Source organism: Vanacampus margaritifer, chromosome 1, assembly GCF_051991255.1.
Source record: "Vanacampus margaritifer isolate UIUO_Vmar chromosome 1, RoL_Vmar_1.0, whole genome shotgun sequence".
In the NCBI taxonomy this organism is placed as follows: Eukaryota; Metazoa; Chordata; class Actinopteri; order Syngnathiformes; family Syngnathidae; genus Vanacampus; species Vanacampus margaritifer.
The window spans coordinates 16,717,886-16,739,123 of NC_135432.1; the positions used below are offsets into that span (position 1 = coordinate 16,717,886).

General features: G+C 39.8%; 2 protein-coding genes across 3 annotated transcripts in view; both read left to right on the forward strand.

Annotated features, from left to right (window-relative positions):
• The first annotated feature begins 438 nt into the window (after positions 1-438).
• Positions 439-19,977, forward strand: LOC144059091 (kinesin heavy chain-like). Its single transcript, XM_077577943.1, has 29 exons — positions 439-1,019; positions 4,364-4,451; positions 4,527-4,600; positions 4,854-4,958; positions 5,067-5,115; positions 5,201-5,256; positions 5,332-5,419; positions 7,140-7,264; positions 7,876-7,980; positions 8,080-8,228; positions 8,344-8,492; positions 8,582-8,760; positions 11,219-11,287; positions 11,369-11,575; positions 12,370-12,516; positions 12,585-12,773; positions 12,873-12,990; positions 13,101-13,162; positions 13,820-13,929; positions 14,040-14,141; positions 15,048-15,108; positions 15,213-15,284; positions 15,382-15,486; positions 15,585-15,801; positions 16,009-16,183; positions 16,279-16,358; positions 16,442-16,481; positions 17,008-17,093; positions 17,936-19,977. The coding sequence occupies exons 1-28, from the start codon at positions 891-893 to the stop codon at positions 17,084-17,086; spliced, it is 3,129 nt and encodes a 1,042-aa protein (XP_077434069.1). The 5' UTR covers positions 439-890; the 3' UTR covers positions 17,087-17,093; positions 17,936-19,977.
• Positions 19,978-20,966: 989 nt separating this feature from the next.
• The window catches only part of LOC144059128 (puratrophin-1-like), a 45,689-nt gene continuing 45,417 nt past the window's right edge, over positions 20,967-21,238 (forward strand). The window contains exon 1 of one of the 2 annotated variants that reach the window (XM_077578035.1): positions 20,967-21,070. The gene's annotated coding sequence lies outside the window, so the exon portion shown is untranslated. The remainder of the gene's footprint in view (positions 21,071-21,238) is intronic. The other variant, XM_077578043.1, reaches the window with a different exon arrangement.

A 21,238-nucleotide genomic window follows, 5' to 3' on the forward strand; every position in this document is an offset into this window, starting at 1 on the left:
TAAGAACTAAACATTTGAAATTTCTAATAGAACCCAAAGTCAAATAAGTCCAAATAGCAGAAATGCCCGGATAGTCACAGACAAAAGCAACACAATACACCGTTTGTTTTCACCGTGTAGGCTAAAGGAAGAATTTGCATTGCGGAAATGTCAGAAATGCTCAGATGTTTGAAATTGTCAATATGCAACATTTTATTTCTATAGAAAGCTGTAAGTGTTTGCAATTTTACATTCCTTGGAAATTACCATTTCCCATCACAGGTGAGTTGTTTCTTTGGTGTAGGTGTCGTCCCTGATCCTCCATATCTCCACATCTAATATGGCGCTGACATCGACGTACGCGTCTATGCTCAAAGCACGTATGAACGAAATCTATATGGGTACCACTTTTACAAGGATGCAGACCACGCCCTCCGCGAACCCGCCAACAGAGGGCGCTGAAATAGCCTTGTACCTCACTCAGTGCCCTTCCAACAGCAGCATCGCTCACCTTCAACCAGCCTGACGCACCCCCAAGAAGGAAAAGGCAGCTACACGACACCTTATATATCTTCCAGAGAAGCGGAGGGCACATTTCACATAATCTGTTCTTTTAATAATGTAGGCCGGCCATTTGGCGTTTCGACGACTAATTAGCGCCGTCCCCACTCACTGCGACACGAAAACACCGCCTATCTTCTTTACCTTTTTAACGCTTAAATAGTCGAGAAAAAATAAACAACAGCCGAAGGTTCTCTGCAGTCCCTGTGGAAGAAGAAGACGCGACCTCGTTCGTTGGATCTCTCGTCGTGTTTTTTCCTTTACCCGACGTTTCGGGTCCAGGCCGCCACCAGCATCTTCGCCAGCGTCCTCCTCCTCATCCTCTTCATCCTCCTCATCCAATCTGCGCCATGGCCGACGTCCCAGCCGAGTGCAACATAAAAGTGCTCTGTCGCTTTCGTCCTCTCAACCAGTCCGAGATTATTCGGGGGGACCTCTTCCTGCCCAAATTCCAAGGAGATGACACAGTCGCCGTCGGGGTAAGCCAGCAAAAATAAATGAATAAATAAAAATCAACACATGTAGAAAAGGGAGTCGCCTTGTTGTGCACCCAAGGCCCTTCATCAATTAATCATCATCATCATCGCTTTGGGCCTTAACGTGTGCGTACGTGTGTTCTTGTATTTCTGTTTTTGTGCAGCACATCTGATATCCTATTCACCAATTCGTGTGTGGTTATCTTTGTGTGGACATTTTGTCAGGGCAACATAATTAAAATTGTGTGTGCTAGTTGAACCTGTGCACGGGTTCAGTTCCCACTCAGTGACAGTGTGAATGAGAGTGGTTGTTTGGCGACCAGTCCTGGGTGTAGTCTGTCTTTTGCCCAATGTCATCTGAGATAGCAGTGAACAGAAACATGGCGGCCACATCAGTTGTATGAAAAAGTACTTTTTTTCTGTAATTGTAATCTTCAATCGAGGTGCATTACATTTCTTAATGGATTAATTATGTCTATTTTGTATAATTGATTGATGAATTGATTAACTAAAGATGGCAAAAAATGATGTCCGTTACTATTTTTTTTTCTGATCTTACAAAAAATTGAATGTTTTACTGTTAAAACAATAGCTGCTAAAAAGATTTCTAATACGACTAATTATAACAACATTGTTTAGTATGAAATCAATCTAAAAATGTTTCAATCCAACAAATGATTACTTCTCCATATATGACTCAAGTTTGAGCACTTTTCAGAGAACTTTGTCATTGTTCTCTATGTTTTAAATTTGGGTATCAACTGAATATAAACAAAATAACCCCCTTCAATAACAGTAGTAAACCAAATTAGGCAATGTGGTTTCCTTTACTACTTCAGCTTATGTTGTTTGTATTGTTTTATGGCACACACATCACTCCAAGAAGAGAGCGAGAAGAGGCTGTACTGTCGTAAGCAATAATGGAGTCCGAAAGTGACTTCTCAAATTAGGATCAATAATTGCCCGGCCTGCACATTAGCAATTGACCGGCTTTGTCCTCCTTTATTGCAACTCCTCCCAAGTACCTGATTCCCGATCGTTTTTATTTTTTTTCATGCGTGTTGTTGTAGAGTCAATATGCTAATAGCACTTTTCCTTATTGAGTTGCCTTGTTGTGAGCCACGAGAGTGACGCTATGTGATTTTGTCGCTGGCCTTTGTGTGTGCTGAGTCACTCGTCCCTTTGTCGCGCAGTTATTGTTTGTATGTGATTAGTTTAAACAGAAAGTTAATGTATATCACTATGGAGGTACATATTTTATATTGGACAGTGAGCACTAAGGGCAACATGATGGGCTATGGGAAATTGATGGATGGATGGATATCATGTTCATGACCTGTTAGATATTATAAAATAATTACAGGGTTTTCCCCTTTGCTTTGCCTCTCCCATGTTCACTCTTTATTCATTTCATTTTTCAATGAACTTTTTTCATCAAATGACTTATTAAACCATTTAGATCATCATCAGATCAGCTCTGCTCAAGCACACTGCCTCATTATCCCAAAAAATGCAACGTAATGCCGACGATGCAAATTTTAAGTTGAAGGCGATCGACCTGGCCATTGAAAAAGGCAATGAAGCCACCAAATTTTCCATTCTGTTGTATTTTAGGACTGCAATTAAGGATTATTTAATAATGGATTAATCTGTTAATTACTTTTTTAGAGTAATCGATCAGTCTGATGTAAAAAAAATATGTCCTTTTTTAAAAAAAATTTTTTTTAAAAAGGACATTATTTCAAATTGACAGTGCAGAAAATGCTTATGTGAAAATTGTTTCAGTTACTGTTTTGGTCTGTAACATGTCAGAAAATGTGCAAAAACATTGATCATTGTTTTCCAAGGTAAAAGCAATTGTGGCAAATGTCTTATTTCGTTTAAACACATCAGTCTGCTTTCTTGGAGCTTGCAGAATTCTGAGAAATTAACTTATTCACTGCCATTGACGGCTATAGACGTCAAAAATTCATTTGAACTATTTTTATTAGTTTAACATTTTTACCCACTTTTGTTAACAAGAGTAGGAAAATAAAATGTATTGTACATTTAGAACAGATATAAAATGTGTGATTAATCGTGAGTTAACTAGTAAAGTCATGCGATTAATTACGATTAAAAATTTTAATCACCTGACGTCCCAAATTTGTAATAATATTTATTTATTTTATTTTTTTAATTCATTCATTACCATTGACTGCTATAAACGTCAAAAATTCATTTAAACTATTTCTATTAGTTTAACATTTTTTTCCACTTTTGTTGACAAGAGTATGAAAACCTAGAATGTTTTTACTGTACATTTAGAACAGATATAAAATTTGTGATTAATCGTGAGTTAACTAGTGAAGTCATGCGATTAGTTACAATAAAAAATTTTAATCGCCTGTCACCCTTAATTTTTAATAATCTTTTTTTTAAAATGAATTTATGGCAGTGAATGAGTTAATTGATCGACAAGGGGGCGGGATTGGTCGTTACTTGAGCTCTGAGCACCTGTGATGTCATTTTCAGTTGACAGCAAGAGGCAAAAGATATTTTCAAAAGTATTAATTGTACATGAAAAATGAATGAATTTCTCAAATTAATTATACACAAAATATGCATTTTTTATTACGGAAAATGGCTAAATGAGTCAAGTATCCCTTTAAAGTGGAAGTTATCCTTAAACTTTTCTTGACAATATGCTACATTTGACCTCACTAGTCTAAACATGACATTCTGATTAATATTGCATTTGTGAAATTTCAGTTATGATGCAAAATCCAGCCATTTTTATCCATCTCAGGGGGCAGCCATTTTGCCACTTGCTGCCGACTGAAGATGTCTTCAATGTTGCTCAGGTCTCAGGTAACAACCAATCACAGCTCAGCTTCAGATAACAGGTGAGACAGATAAAAATGGCTGGATTTTGCTACTTACTCATATTCCACCAATGCAATATGAACCAGAATACTATAGACTAGTGGGGTTGCATAGAACATATTATTGTAAAAAAAAAAAAAAAAAAAGACTTCCCTTTTTAGTTGGTTAACAATGTGTAAAAATAAATACATAAATAACAAATGGCGTGGGAATAGACCGATTTGTGAAAAAAATATTAAATTGACCTGACAGCAAGTATGGTTGTTTGTCTCTGTGTGCCCTGTGATTGGCTGGCAACCAGTTCAGGGTGTGCCCTGCCTACTGCCCGAAGCCAGCTGGGATAGGCTCCAGCACCCCCGCGACCCTTGTGAGGAAAAGCGGTCAAGAAAATGGATGGATGGATGGACCTGACAGCAACGATTGTAACAGTTGAATAAATATTTGACGGCTTCCCTAATATAATGCACGATTGCTGTTTGCAGGGCAAGTCGTACGTGTTTGACCGAGTGTTTCCAACCAACACCACCCAAGAGCAAGTGTACAACACCTGTGCTAAGCAGATTGTCAAAGGTACGAATGCAAAACAGATCATCGAAATATTTACCATTAGTGTCATTAATGCCATGTCATTTTCTACTCTTATAGATGTGCTGGGTGGCTACAATGGCACCATCTTTGCATATGGACAAACCGCTTCTGGCAAGACTCACACCATGGAGGTACAGTCGTCGTAGTTACTTTATTTTGACTGCATCTCTGCTTAGCATCTTCTACAATTTGGCCTTTTTTTTTTTTTTTTTTACAATGAGATTAGTTACGGTGTGATGCTATGTAATGCTATATGATATGATTCTCGAGGTAAAAATAAATAAATCAGTGTGTTTATTTTGTGTTGTTGAGTTATGTATCGGTCTATGATAAGTTGAGTGATTACGATGCGCAGTCATTTCATGATGTCACTTACTGTTCCAGGGCAAGCTGCACGATCCTCACCAGATGGGCATCATCCCGCGCATTGCGGAGGACATCTTCAACCACATCTTTGCCATGGATGAAAACCTGGAATTCATCATCAAGGTTTTAATGTCGCCCCCTGTTGGCTGATTTTATGCGTACATTGCTGTTCCCTACTTACACCTCATTCCCTGCTCATCATCTATAATCTATTTCCTTTGTCTCTAAAAGGTTTCATATTTTGAAATCTACATGGACAAAATCCGTGATTTGCTGGATGGTGAGTGACTAAAATAAATATTCTTTGCATGTGCAGCATTTATTTGGTATTTAACCATTTGCAAATCTTCTTTTTTCTTTCTTAGTGACAAAGACCAACCTGTCTGTTCATGAGGATAAGAACCGTGTGCCATATGTTAAGGTGTGTGACAGTTACGAATGTATGACTCATCCCGCGATTATCCATTAAATGCTCAACCTGTTCTCCAATCCTCAGGGGTGCACTGAGCGCTTTGTGTCCAGCCCGGATGAAGTGATGGATGTGATTGATGAGGGCAAATCAAACCGCCATGTTGCTGTTACCAGTAAGTCTCTCGAACTCCAAGTCTGCACAACAAGGTCCCAAACACAGTAGACTTATGCCTGTACAAAAATTGCTGTTTTTTACGCCATGCGCCAGTCTACAAAAATAGAGCCCTTGGTCCAAATTTTACGTATTTGCTTTCTGTGTCTCACTGATATTGTGTTTGAGGAACTGTGATGACTCATCCTTAAACCACTGGGCTGATGTACACTGTCTGATTAGGGTCAAAGGATTGTGTATGTACTTTATGAATTACATGGTGTTGTATGTTAGAAAATGATAAGAACGTTGATTGGATGGGAAGGTCCTGTTGCCATGGCAACATGCTCACTGCATGACACAGCCGATAAAGCAGACATATCACAAAGCTTGTTGAAGTGTAACAATCCAAGGCAATGATATCGATGATGCTGCCATTGCAGTCTTCTCATGCTGACTCACTGTGCTGCAAGGACAGCGTTCTGAGTTCTGAAACCTCAACGTTGTTTTTGGGAAGAGATAGTCAGATAGTGCTGCCGCTTTTCTGCATGATGAGGTCATCTTGCTGCACTCACAGCTGGGATTGAATGACCTGCTTGTTTTTCACACTTCATCATCGTTCATGGTCATTCTGAAATATCTTATGAAAAAACTGAATTACTTTATGAAGCCACATCAACTTTCCATTTTCCATATGTTTATCCTGTTTACGGTCATAGGGACGTTTTTTGTGTATCCCAGATGGCTTAGGGTGTCTAAAGCAAACCGTTGAGCCAAGTTTGAGCATTTTCACCCCCTTGGGAGCAGTAAAGATGCTGATCTCGAATGTCTCTTAAAAAGAATATCTTGCAATTATTCTGCGGTGTTGGCTGTGTTAACAGTTATTTTGCCTCCCTGATCACCGGGAGGCAAATCCTTATGTGTGACCGAGTTCAACTGAACTACCTCCATATAATTGTGACATGAAACTGAGCGACAGCATATTTGGAAGAAATCCGAAGCTTGCACGTTTTGGAAGAATAGAAGAATGCCTAATTTCGGCCCTATTTTTTGTAACGTGCACCCTTCAGACTGATCATCTCACTATAATTTGTTCTTATGTATAGATTCAAAGTGTGCTTTCTTCAGCTCTATTTGAGCTCACATTATGTTTGTAGCCTCTTTTGTTGAACAACATTGAAGGAGCTTGGTGCATTGCTCAAGGGCACCTTAGGAGTGCTCCAAAGCCAACTGGCCTGTCTCCAGCAGCTAACATCAATTTTCATTTTTTTTTTATTTATCTGCAATAGTTATTAAACTGCTAGCCAAGAATATGATGATAAAAAAAGTCTCTGAATTAAAAAATAAATTATTTGAGGTAACTGTCATTTTGCTTGTTTTATATAAATTATAATTACCATCAAATACATACAAACAAAGCAAATGCAATAAATAAAAGATGCCTGAAAAAGAGAATTTTAGTGCTTTGTATTATTCTTTATTATTACAATGGAATTGAAATGCTAGTACTGTACCTCCAAGTGTGAGATTATTCCCTCGGTTGAGTTAGTCTACAGTGCCCTCTCAGGGTCAGCATAAGATTTTTCTCCTAGTGGAGGAGTTCCAGTATCTTGGTGTCTTGTTCACGAGTGAGTGAAGAATGAAGCGGGAGAACGACAGGCTCATCAATGCAGTGTCTTTGGTGATGCGGACTCTGCGGTTTGATGTATATTAAAAAGTATGTTATTTCTGTATTTGTGCAGACATGAATGAGCACAGCTCTCGCAGTCACAGCATCTTCCTGATCAACATCAAGCAGGAGCATGTGGAGACCGAGCAGAAGCTTTGTGGCAAACTCTATCTGGTGGACCTGGCGGGAAGTGAGAAGGTGGGATAAAAATCAACAAGCGAGCCAGATAATGATGAATGTTTATATTAGAGCTGTCAAACGATTCAATTTTTAAGTCAGATTAACACATCACATATTAGAATTTTAATTAATCATGATTAATCGCTTAATTAGGTTATAATTATCAGTTAATTACTTGCATAATTTAAAATGTTTTTTTTATCCCAATAGTTTGACATGAACAAATTTACTTTAATGTACTGTACGTAGTTATGTTTATTGGTCAAACACAATCTGTGCTACCTTTCTTGCTATCATCTGCGGTCAAAATTAATAGTGCGATTAATGCAATCATTTTTTGTGATTAATTATTAGTTAACGCTTTAACTTTGACAGCACTAGTTTATATGTTTTTCTGTACTTTTTTTCTAGTTAATATTCTCGATTATATATATAAAAAAAAATCCGATCCATACTGAACCACTGCAGTGCTAATCTGACTAGGCAATTGTGCTAGCAAACTAAATGTAAATTGATTTAATAGTATTCTAAATCCTGTTCATAAACAAACGCACACATGCAAACATTGCCTCCCAATAGGAGATGTCAGGTGTTAAATTTGACTTGTGACCATCCACCCTGTGCACCAGGTCAGTAAGACGGGGGCTGCAGGAGCCGTACTGGATGAGGCCAAAAACATCAACAAGTCTCTGTCAGCCCTGGGAAATGTCATCTCCGCCTTGGCGGAGGGCACGGTGAGTGTTCACTCGCATGATTCTTCCTTTTTCACCTCCGTCCTTTCCCCGGCCTCTTATCCAAAGGCGTTGTGCCTACTGTATCTTCTCCTTTCACAGAAAAGCCACGTACCATACCGTGACAGCAAAATGACCCGCATCCTGCAAGACTCTCTTGGCGGCAATTGTCGCACCACCATGTTCATTTGCTGCTCACCTTCCAGCTATAACGATGCTGAGACTAAGTCCACACTGATGTTTGGACAACGGTACAACTATGTGGATTGTTTCTTTGTACTTTGCACTGGGAAATTATTCCTATTTTTTTTTTACATATTACAAATCTATTCACTCATTAAAATATCATCTAATTGCTCCCCACAGTGCTAAGACTATTCGAAACACCGCCTCCATCAACTTGGAACTGACAGCTGAGCAGTGGAAGAGGAAGTACGAGAAGGAGAAGGAGAAGAACAAGACTTTGAAGGACAGCATCCAAAAGCTGGAGGCCGAGCTCAACCGCTGGAGGAACGGTGAGAAAATTTGAAATCCACAAACAAATGAACATTCTTTGAAAAAAAGATGCAACTCTCTAAGTCTGTGCCATCATCACGTCCTCCAGGAGAGGATGTACCCGAGACGGAGAGGACCCAACCGGAGATTGTGAGCCGTTACGAGTCGGTGGAAGAGCGGCCCATCCTGGATAATGACACCTCTTCCATTGTGGTGCGCATTTCCGAGGAGGAGCGCCAGAAATACGAAGAGGAGATTCGCAAACTGTACAAGCAGCTGGATGACAAGGTAAGCTTCAGCATTCTTGACACATCACCTCGTCAGGGAAGAGCGACTTTGTAATCGCTCTCTACCACATGGATAGAAGACACTTGATTATCAGTCAAAAAATAAAAAAGGAGAATAAAAAAGGCACAGCCATAGAGCCCGGACCTGCGCCTAAGCCAGGGGCCAGTGCAGCAACCTTTACTGTCAAAAGAGACATTTTACGGCAATTAAATAATCAAAAATCTGTCTAGAGCCGCAAAAAAAAATCAACATTGTCATGAAGGAAACAGTACGAGGGCCCAAGAGCTAATTAGAGCTGCTGCACCACAACACAAAAATATGCAGCATCCAATACATAGAGTTTCATTTCCTTCGACCTTTTGGATATTTTGGTAATTTTTCATACTTTTGTAGACTTTTCTGCCTTCCTGTCAAATTTGTGACATTTTTGGCAATTGTATGGACAACATATGATCATTTTCTGCCTCTCGTCTTCCTTTTTTGGACATTTTCTATTTTGTTTTGTGTTTTTCCTGCCTTATTGCTATACATTTTCTGATATTTTTGGCAATTTTGTGGACATTTTATGGTAATTTTCAGGATTTCTTCCTGTGTTTTTGGATATTTTATTGCTACTTTTTGAGCTTTTTGAATTAATTTTCTGACTTTTTGCTGGCAATTCCAAAAACATATTATAATTATTTCTAGGGAGGCACCAAAATGGAAAATTTTGGGCCGAAACCGATAATCACTCAGATTCACCATTAGCTACAGTCCACTCCACATTTTCAACACATATTACTACAGTAATGATTGAGAAATAAATGAGGTGGATGAATGAGAATAACCACAAGCACACAGTAAGCACACAGTGCAATGTCATGTCATTGCGTTTGTTATTCTATGATAAATAAAGTTGTCGTTAGCACGCAGACACAGTGCTTTTCTGCACATTGTTGGACGTAATAATCTGGAGATGAAGCTTTACTTTTGTAAACTTTTTCGAGTGTCGTCACTCGTCACCCTCAATTGATTTGGGTCGCTGCTGATAACGCAGCTCTCGTCTCGGTCATGTGAAATAAATTCATTTATCATGTAAAGGAACCGGGCGCCGTGTTGCTTATTCAACGGGGGCTTTATTTGCATTTCAGCAGCAAACAATTTGCTACGACACTTCAGTTGCAGAATAAGAAGTTTGATCGCTATAAGCTAGCGCGTAGCTGCACACACTTGCCTTGTGTTGTCTTCCGCGTCCTCTTCTCTCGCTGGCGCACACACCATACGGAGATCACGATACTGCTTTTCGCTAACAATTTGTGCCGTTGCCATTATTCCTCACCCCTGATTTGAGATAGCATCGACCGGGTTAGCCTCAAGACCCTAGCTTTCGGCTACTGTTTATGAATTAATATTGAGGCGGAACGCTCACCCCGGCGATTAATTCATACATACGCTTGCTTGCAGCAGTTTTTTTTTGCTTGCAGCAGTTTTTTTTGCTTGCGTTACCACAACATCCTATTTCGGCAATATTTTTTCAGCTCCAATTTTATTTCGGCCTGATGCCGAAAATGCATATTTTTTTAATTTCGGCTGAAACTTTTCGGTGGCCGAATATTCGATGCATCAACTAGTAATTTCCTGCCTTTCTTCTTTTGTCTGTATATGTTTTATGGTTACTTTTGGAACATTCTCTTTTCAGCCTTTTTAATGAAATTATTTGTCATTTTTGGCAATTTCATGGATATTTTATGGTAATTTTCTTAATTTCCTCTTCCTTTTTGGACATTTTTAGGTAATTTTAAAACACTTTTTCATCTAGCTTTTGTCTCTCTTTTTCTGGCAACTTAAACATTTGGACAAAATTTTTTTTAGAATATTTGGTTATTTATTTTTTAAAATCTTAAATATTAATTATTTTGAATAAAATTTTAATTAAAAAAATTAAATAAATTTGTAAAGGATTTTTATTTATTTATAATTGTTCCTAATTTTATTTTTAGAGATCCACAAGAGAAGGACTAAAAAGCCACATGTGGCTACAGAGCCGTAGGTTGCAGACCACTGGCCTAAGCTATGCAGAATGACCTGAAGTGCATGTGCCCAATATATAGAACTTTATTCACATAGCAATATTTTTTATGGCCATTATATTACATTAAACATACAGGTGCTCAAGGATGCAGTTGAAAATCCAATGTAGAACTAATTCATAATTTTACGACACATATTTTAATTAACATTTTTTGGGGGGGCTTTTAAATTTCTCTGTATAATTCTGATTTAAAAACAAAAAAAAAACTTTCTGTGTGCCCTGTGATTGACTGGCGACTCGTCCAAGGTGTAGTCTGCCTATCTCGCAAAGTCAGCTGTAAAATAGATTCCATTCTCCCCCTGACGCTGAACAGGTTAAAATGTTATAGAAAATGGTTGGACGGATCTGTTAGTGGCCGTTGACATGGAGATGTGATGTGTATTACAGGATGATGAGATCAACCTGCAGTGTCAGGTGGTGGAGAAACTCAAGCAGCAAATGTTGGATCAGGATGAGGTACACACAAACTCACACACGCAGACTCACACACAAAGACTCACAAGTCTTCTTTCTAACGTGTGTCATCTTTACCGGCAGCTCTTGGCGTCTTCGCGTGGGGACGGTGACAAGGTGCAGGCGGAGCTCGGCAGGCTGCAAGTGGAAAGTGACTGCGCCAAGGCAGAGGTGAAGGAGGTGCTGCAGGCTCTGGAGGAGCTGGCCATCAACTATGACCAAAAGAGCCAGGAGGTGGAGGAGAAAGGTCTGCAAAACCAGCTACTGGCTGACCAGCTGGCCCAGAAAATGGTACGTTCAAGAAGAAGAGCGTGGCACTGCAAATTCGTTATCATATTCAAGGAGACTCACTGCACTGCTTGTGAAGTGTTACATGCTGCTGACTTTTGTGCAGACAGCGCAAGTGTGAGTCCCGGTCACTGTCGACCCAGTTCCATGCCTAGATAGAAAAATGGTTGGCTTGCGTCTGGCAGCATCTGAAATATAAACTGTCAAACAAAATTATTGCTCGTGACCCGATGTGATGGCCTCAGATGGGACTAGATGAAAGAGAAATACTGTGGGTGGGTGTGGGGGATTCCCACAATTTGACCTAACTTGCTCGCTCACCCACACATTTTCAGGCATATAGGTGGCTCACAAAAAAATACTTTGCTATGTTTTCACAATAAAAGAAATGTTAAAATACATTTTCCCAAAAATTTCCCTTTTAACGCTTTATACGGCAAGAAACTATGATTATAATATGTTCAAAATGGATGCCGAAGCTTACTAAAACAAAATTGATCCACTTAACAAAGAAAAATATTGACAATATTATTATTATGAAAATAGAAAAGAGATCAAATTGAATGAAATTAAATCACATTATTACATTAATGAAGAGTGGCTTAAGTGCAGGATTATTTACTAAGGCCCATTATTTATATTTATATATATATATACAGTATATATATATATATATAAAACTACTGTTGTTAACATTTTATGAGCTATTCTAATTTCATATTTGATATGATTATATTATCTTTAGAGATGCGTCAATAGTTACATTCTGTCCACCTTATCTGGGCTCTCTGAACCAGGCGAGTCTGATGGAGCTGGAGGCGGAGCTATCTCGCATGCAGGAAGTAAGCGGTCAGCAGAGGAAGCGTATTGCTGACGTCCTCAATGGGCTGATGAGGGACCTGAGCGAGTTCAGCTCCATTGTGGGCAATGGTGAAATCAAGCTGGTGAGTTGGAGTGTGGATGGATGGATGGATGGATGAAACCTGAAAGCTGTATTTCCTCCTATGCTCAGCCGGTAGAGATCAGCGGCGCCATCGAGGAGGAGTTCACAGTGGCTCGCCTCTACATCAGCAAGATCAAGTCGGAGGTGAAGAGCATGGTGAAGCGTTGCCGGCAACTGGAGAACATGCAGTTGGAGTGCCACCGCAAAATGGAGGAGACTGGGAGGGAGCTTTCCTCTTGCCATCTCCTCATCTCTCAGGTGAGGCCCACAGGATCAAACAAGAAATTAGTGGAATGAATCAAAGATGTTTGTCATGGTTATCATGTGACGGGTGATAATGCTAACATTGCATTGCAGCATGAAGCTAAGATTCGCTCCCTGACTGAGTACATGCAGAGCGTGGAACACAAGAAGAGGCTTCTGGAGGAAAGTCACGACTCTCTGAGCGAAGAGTTGGCCAAGCTGCAAGACCAAGGTGCAGGACACGACGAGTGGAACAAGATGACGTGTTTAAACAGGTCGAACAAATATTAAACACTCAGTGTTCAGTGCCCAACCATTTCTCCTTTTCTTCTCTTTTACAAGATAATTCTCTTCTGGAAGAGAAAGATGGAGAGAAGGGAGAGACTGAAGATGGAAATGTGAAGGTAAAAAATATACCATGGTATTTTTCCATATGTAACTTTAAAGAGGACTTACTGAGCTTTTTTTCTTCTTCCAAATTTAAACTTGTTCCCAGGTGTCGGAATAAAAGGCCTCTGACATTTCTCCATCAACATAGACTAAGGATAAAAAAAAGTGATTGTACAATTACAACATTCTGTTTGAATTCACTCAGTTCTTGGGTTGTTATCTGTCCCATGCAAATACCATGTACAGTGTTTGTTACCATGACGATCGGGGGTAGATTTAGACTGTTGCGACGAAGCGAATGGGTACTCAATATTGTCAATTTAGTGACTTTACCCAGTTTGTTAGAACGGGTCGTTCACAGACACATTTTCAAAAATAAGCTTTACTTGTTTCGTTTTACACTTGACCTAACCTTTTGTATACAAATAATTTAAGTCAAGGTATTTCTAAATTAACTATATTTATTGCATGCAAATGTAATTGCACACGTCATGTAAATTGCCGCAGTTTATTATAAAATTTACATTTCATGAGCTCGTCATGAATGTGATGTACAGTTTTGCTAAAGACAAACTTAGTTTTTTTGTTTTGTTTTGTTTGTTTGTTTTTTTACAAACAAATAGTTGAATGACGTGTTCTGTTTCCTTCCAATTCGATTTGCAACTCTGCAGAAGATTAGCCGCCAGCATGGCGAGTCCCACCGTGGCCTCCATCACAAGCAGCTGGCACGTCTGCGTGATGAGATCAATGAGAAGCAGAGGCTCATCGACGAACTCACCGAGTCTGTAACTCTTAACCTACAAAATATTGTTTTTGCTATTAATACACATTGATTTGCTTGTCATGAAGAATAGAACATGACATTTATAGTACATGTGTCATCATGTCCAGTCGCAATTCCAAGATGGAGCTGGAGTTGGCTCAGGTTCGCTCCGACTTTGAACGTCTGAAGAGTCAGGACAGCACCAAGAGCGAGCGCCTGGAGGAGCTCTCGTAAGTCATCTTCCAATTAACACTCAAATGAATGTGTGGTAGCCACCAATGACTGTTAATAAAATCAAAACATTAACTCATTCACTCCCAGCCATTTTCACTGAAGCAACCCCCTTTGCTCCTGGCTGTTTTGCTAGATTTTGACTGATTTGCAAATCCCACAGAATATTGTGTTATATTGCTAAAAAAAAACATGGGACCTACCAAAAGAAAGATTAGAGTCTCTTCTTTAATTAGGAATTTTTTTTTGTATCTGTTTCTGATTTGCAGCAATTAGCATTAGAATATAGCTTTCATCACTATTCACAAACCTGTTGAAAAACTTGAAAATAGCTTGTTGCTGATCGCGTATACTCTGCTGCCACCTGCTGGTCATTTTTTGTAGCAACTACCATTGCATTAAGCAATGTCTTCAGGTGCATCAAAGCCATCTGTATGCTATAGCATAAAAAAAATATTTGAAAAAAAAACGTATAACCCATCAGACCCGTAGATGGTCCCGGTGGACATGACATATTCGCATGTCCAAACCAATAAAACGCATAATTTGGATGATGTCAACACTTCTGGTTCATGATTGAATCCTAGCTATCACCAATCACAATCGCAAGTTGATTTGCATGATGTTTATGTTAAAAATGTTGCATATAAGCTTGGTAAGTTTACAACACGTTACAGCCATATTATCCTGGCAACATGAGATACCCCCCCAAAAAATATTTCCATGTCGTTCTTATAGTGAAACCTTGGATTTTGAAATTTTGGAGCGTGAATATGTGAAGAATCCAGAATCTGCAGGATATTTTGTGTTTTCTTGTGTGTGTTTTTTTGTGAGAAAAAGTAGAATAGTAATGCTGGTGATCAATGCATAAAGTAATGATGATAATGTTTACCTTTTACTATCAGATTCCTGCACGAGCGCCATGAGCAGACTAAACAGGACCTGAAGGGTCTGGAGGAGACTGTCGTGAGTAAACCTTAAACCACCAACTTCTCCTTTACGTCCTTTCTGAAATATCAGATGTTGCAAGTGACGCCCTCTAACCTTCTCTTCACCCGCCCTTGCCCTAGGCCCGCGAGCTCCAGACCCTCCACAACCTCCGCAAGCTGTTTGTTCAGGACCTCACGTCGCGGGTTAAAAAAGTAAGTCAACATACTCTCTTAAGGAATCATTAATCTCCATTATATTGTGAAGTTTATTTATTTTTGTTTTTTCTTCCATAAACACTCCAATCTACAGAGTTCCGAAATGGAACCTGATGATAGCGGGGGGTCTTGCACCCAGAAGCAGAAGATTTCCTTTCTTGAGAATAACCTGGACCAACTTACAAAAGTTCACAAACAGGTGAGGAGCACACGTGGCGCATCTTTTCTATGTCTACATCCATCAAGTGACATCATTAGCACTCAAGTTAGTCCTCTGATTTCCTCACATCCATCCAGCTGGTTCGTGACAATGCAGATCTGCGTTGTGAGCTTCCAAAGCTGGAGAAACGTCTTCGGTCTACTGCTGAGAGAGTTAAGGCCCTGGAGACTGCACTGAGGGACGCCAAGGAGGGCGCCATGATGGACCGCCGTCGCTACCAGCAGGAAGTCGATCGCATCAAAGATGCCATGAGGGCCAAAAATGCCATGCGACGCCCTCATGCGGCGCAGATTGGTACTGGTCCTTGAATATTTACAACAACTGAGATGCATCTCTCTAATTCGTCTTTAATGTTCACAAAAACAAAATTGTCTCCAATGTTTGCAAAAATATATATAATAATTGAAGACCTCAAACTGTATGTTTGTTTGAGAAATGAACACGATAAAATGGATTGAAAGTGACGCACTTTGATGACAGTCGTTCTCATTTCGCCCCCAGCCAAACCCGTGAGGCCGAAGCAAATGCCCGTCTGCTCTCCCAGCAACCCCTTCTACTCGTACATCCGGGCCACTGAGCACGCCAACACCTACAGCAACGCCGTCTTTCAGAGCAACATGACACCAAACGACTCCCCAAGCATCAACTGCAACCCCAACTCTGTTCAGACCAACACGTGCGTCTAACATATTTTGTCCTGTTTTTTGCCAAAGACCACCACCAATACAATAGGGTTTGCAACAGCTTTATCCTGATGCTCCTGTTTTACAGAGTTTCCACCGCACTGGGCTACAGAGCAGACAGATACAATGGAGACATACTGGAGTCCTTCCCACTTAACATTGACAATGGTTCAGTTCAATGTTAATCTGTGAATTCATCTATTAGTAAAGCAGGAAGTATGTGTTTTAAACTCATTTTCTGTTGCCAACAGGAAACAACACGAGTGACACAAGAGACATCAATGACAACAGGTGAGGATGTTGAACTTTTTCAGTATATAAATACAATATCACCAGGATCCGAAATTTTAGGTACAGCCGCACAATCTAACAATGAGGTCCAATGCAAGAGCTATAGCAAACATTCTGCATATGCAAATACAATAATGCTCAATTTGTATGTGAGGTATTCATTTGACAAGATGTTCGTTATCGTGGTTGTAGTTTTCAGTGATGTGGAATTGTTGCTATCAATAGACAGTTTAAGATAAATTTTATGACCTTTATGGAGAAATTTGCAAGAGTATGAGAGGGCATCCAGAATTGAACCAAAGACCTCTTGATCGACAGTTAAACGCTCTACCACTGAGCTACACCCCAACAATTCAGACAAACATGCATGTTTTGGAATGTGAGCGAGAGACAGTACCTTATGCTGCCTGTAGTGAAACGAAGTAACCAAAATGCCAGCCAAAACTGAGCATTATTTACTTAGTAATAAGTAGCATGGAGCAACTAGTCCAATGGAGAAGGTTGATTTTGTTTGTTTGTTAAACAGGAGCGATGTGCACTGTGGCAGCGAGGTGGACGATTCGAATAGACACTTCGTCGCTCACCAGGAGACAGCTGCAAGTTAATACCAAGGTAACAAGATACAGACGTTGGGCGTAATTAAAATGTACTTTCAATTCTTAGGGATTCACCAAATCCAGAAAACGTATACAAATTTACTGTATGTATTGTCACGGTTGGCTGTACTTGTAGACTCAAGTGCTGGGAGACAGAGCGAGGAGGCTGAGGTAGGGTCCAAAAAACAAAAGGGTTTTATTAATCAAACAAAAACAAGATGGTACACAACTTGCCAACAGGAAACAACAAAAAGGTGCTAAATGCAAGCAAACTCAAATGGCAAGACATGGGTGGGACGACAAAACGTGGCAATGCCAATGGACCGACACAAACTGGACAAACACAACAAACGAAATACACACCTGGGGAATACAATAGGCTGAGGGCACCGATTGGTCACACACACTGGGAAGGGAAGAAACACATTTGAACGTGATCAGACATAACGAGACAAGGGGAGAAATCAGGAACACATGACAAACACCAACCACAGACAAAAACAACAAACACACCCATAATAAACAAAACCCAACCCTTACAAAAACCGAAACATAACATGCATATTTGTATCAGAGTTTAAGAGGCGGGGCCAAGGTGGATGAGGTTAGCTCACCTACTGTATAGTATTTCTGCGTGTGAGTGTCAGGGCGTGAGCTGTGGCCGACAGCAGCTCCTGCGTGAGTGTGTTCATTGTGTTTATAAACAGCTGAAAAGTGCATTGTCCAACTGTGGCTCCCCTTTCCCACATGCAATATTATTATTTTAGTATTATTGTCAACTAAGGAGCACGCAGTGATCAATTTGTCCAAAGAATCATTCATTTTTATTGATTGTATTTTTTGTTGGTCTCTCCCCAGGTGATGACCAAACACTGTACATGTCCGAGGACCCTCACCCTCCGCCCCAGCAATCTGCATGCAGCCTTCCTCTCCATTCCTCTAACCACATCGCCAATGAAGATGATGACGATGGTGATCTATAGCTTTGTAGCCTTTTAAATAGATCAAGCTCCTTCTTCTAGCGCCACCCATTTACTTCTTCTATAGGCGGGCAGCTGTCAATTAAGTCAGCGCAGGAATTATTATTTTTTTTGTAAATACAGAACCCGGCAATCCCTCAGCCAATCAAGTTGTCCCTGGGATATTTTGGAATTTGACTCTTGCAAAAAAAAAAGAGTAGTGGTTTATACTGTAATTGAGATTTTTGGCCAGCGTCTTTTTTGCGTTAATGCACAACCTCCCCCTGCACGTGTCGTCTTCTTAAAGGGCCTCATGTGGTAGGCCCTAGTCATAACAATAGGGCCACAGTGTCCATTATGCCTGCTCCTTACAGAAGTCCCCCCAGCTACAAACACATACACAGCATGCATGTCACTTAGCGGGTTAGCTTCCAAATATTTGCATGTTTGTGATTCCAGTCAGGAGTGAACCGTCCGATTGACCTGAACACATAACTGAAAGGGAAAGGCTGGTTTTACACTAAAGGCATCACTGACCAAATTCTGACTTTTGTCTCTTCATGTGGCCTCATTTGCATATTAGTGTAAGCAGAAAAAAACATGGAATTGGCTATCTTACGCTCAGCATCAGCTCTCAATTATACATGGATTAAAAAAAAAAGGGATATCGTTCAAGATGCCTGCTGTGTAAATGGACTGATCAGATATTCCGTCACTACAATCAGAGACACAATCTTTACTGTTTTTCTGTCGTTCATCTGTTTATTTGAAGTTTTTCATTCAATGTTAAGTATGTTGATATCACATATCAAAAGTTGAAGCAGATCGCATATACCATAGGCACAAAAATTGGAATTTGGTGTTAAGACCTGCAATGTAAATCCAGCCAAGCAGTGCTTCTCATCATCCCTCATTTGGTCCCGGTGCTTTGTTTTGAAGTAAATGTCTTCGTTGTTGTCTTCCCATGATATAAAGTCATAACACACAAACACCACACTCTTAAAGGGAAAGATAAAAATAGGCCGGCAAATCATTTATGTGCTTTAATATTGTGATGCTTCAGTTTGCTATCATTGTAGGTTGGTGCGTTTACTGCTGCTGATATGCACACGTTCAGAGTTCAGAAACAAGATTTCACCGTCGATGTTAAATTCATTAGAAAATATTAGAGAGCCTCCCAGAACTTTACTCTTATTTGGTCTTTCCGTCTTTAATTGAGAACCAGACAAAGTCCGATGCTGAGTAAACATTTGCGAGGAAGTCCCCAGCTGAGCAGCCACCAGTCTGGTTTGGACCAACAAGAGCGCGTTTGTTGTATTACTGAGTCAAGCTGTGATTCTTCTGCCATAAATCCTGACCAGCCAATCAGGAGAGAAGAACACTGTGTGTTGTAAGCGTGTGGATTTTGCTCAGTGTCTGAATTAAAGAACACAACAAATTATCTACTGTATGTTCATACATATGGCTCTTCTTCATATCTGATTTTTTTTACATTAAGATTCGGGAAAATGTGGGGTAAAAAAATCTTTGTATTGCAATTTTATCATGCAGCTTTATATTGACATGCACCAAGATTTGACATACACTCTACCACTCCATCCCACATGACTGTATGAGGAAATGCAGTACTGCTTCAACCTGGTCAGAGCCTGCAGTTTGTGTCCAAGCAGACCCTCTATTTGACATCATGCCTGGTATATATACGTTATATATGTGCTATTTATTGTTCATCTTGTAATTAAGACATAGTAACCTGCAAGAGAACGTTACACTGGAAATCTAAAATATTTGTTATATTTATTTCTGTAGACCTGTACTGTAGCATTGACATCCTGTGATAACCACTGTGCAAGACTCCTGTTTGTAAATATACATATATACCGCATTGTATGTGAGCCATTGTGTTGTCATTAAAAGTTCAATAAACTTGGAGAAAGGGAATCAAGTTCTTCTTGAATGGCCAACAATTCTCACAGAAGTCATTTTACTGCGTCACGTTTTCTTTGCGCATCAGGTTAAATCCTTCCCGTAAATAAATACTGTATTAGAATCTGGATTTTTATTTTGCCACAAGCAAGCAAGGCCATGGGAACATATGTTTAAATGGCTTATCCAGTGATTTTGTTAAAAAAAAAAAAAAAAAAAAATGAATAAAATCTTAGCTGTTCCCAGGTATAAAAACAGCATTTTTACCTTTGCACAGTTCAATTAAGAGTCTGCACTCTTTCTACTTTAAGTTAAAGAGTTGGATTAGTACTTCTTCTTTAAGTACAATCATTTTTATGCAAGTCTCAAAAGTGTGAGAACTTTACCTGCCCTCTGTGTGTGAGATAAGCACAATTGTAAAAACTATGATTCTCAAATGTCTTGAATTACTGTCCAAGTGACACGGACAGAGGAAATTCCTTTATAATGAGCAGCTCTGTGTCTGTTCCATGAGAACGGAAGTGGTGATGTAAACAGCATTTGGAGAAGCATCATCATGAATATTCAATGCGTTTTGGGGCCACAAAGTAATATGCATTCAAAAGTTAACATCGTGAGACCAAGCAACACCTAGCACGTCGCTACTGAGATGCTTCAAATATGATCCAGATGATTTAGTTTCAGGGTGTGTTTAGCATGTAGGAAACAGCAAATTGTACCAAAAGTAATGTGGACCCGGACTGCATTAATATGTAAAAAATAATAAAATAAAATAAAACGATCAAATTATGGTTTAGGTTTAGCCCCAAATCTCACCCTACATGTCCATAACCTTTTGTGAGTAATAGTTAATAATATCCATTCATTGGCCACACAAATCTTGCTGCATTTTTCTTTCAGTGGGTAGTAGCTACTTTTTGTGTGTGCGTGTGTTCCCGGGTCACGTGGTCCGCGCTCGTGCGCTATTGCACGCTCTTGTGCTCTTGGCTTCACACGCTGAGAAAAGGGAGCCCAGCAAGACCTTGGACCGGCGACCTCCCTCCCCCTGCACCCCCACGAACCTCTTCCTTCACTCGTCTCCGGATAAACTTCGAGAAAGACTATGGAGGTAAATGGAGGTTACCACTTGATATTAGACAGTCGAATCTTGCTTGTACTCCCTCGCTGTACTTGTTTGTCAAGCTCCATTAACTCCACGAGGAGCCAGGTACGAGTCGACTCTACAGTCAATTAGCATCTACTTTGTAATAAACTTCGCCCTGACCAAATGACTGAC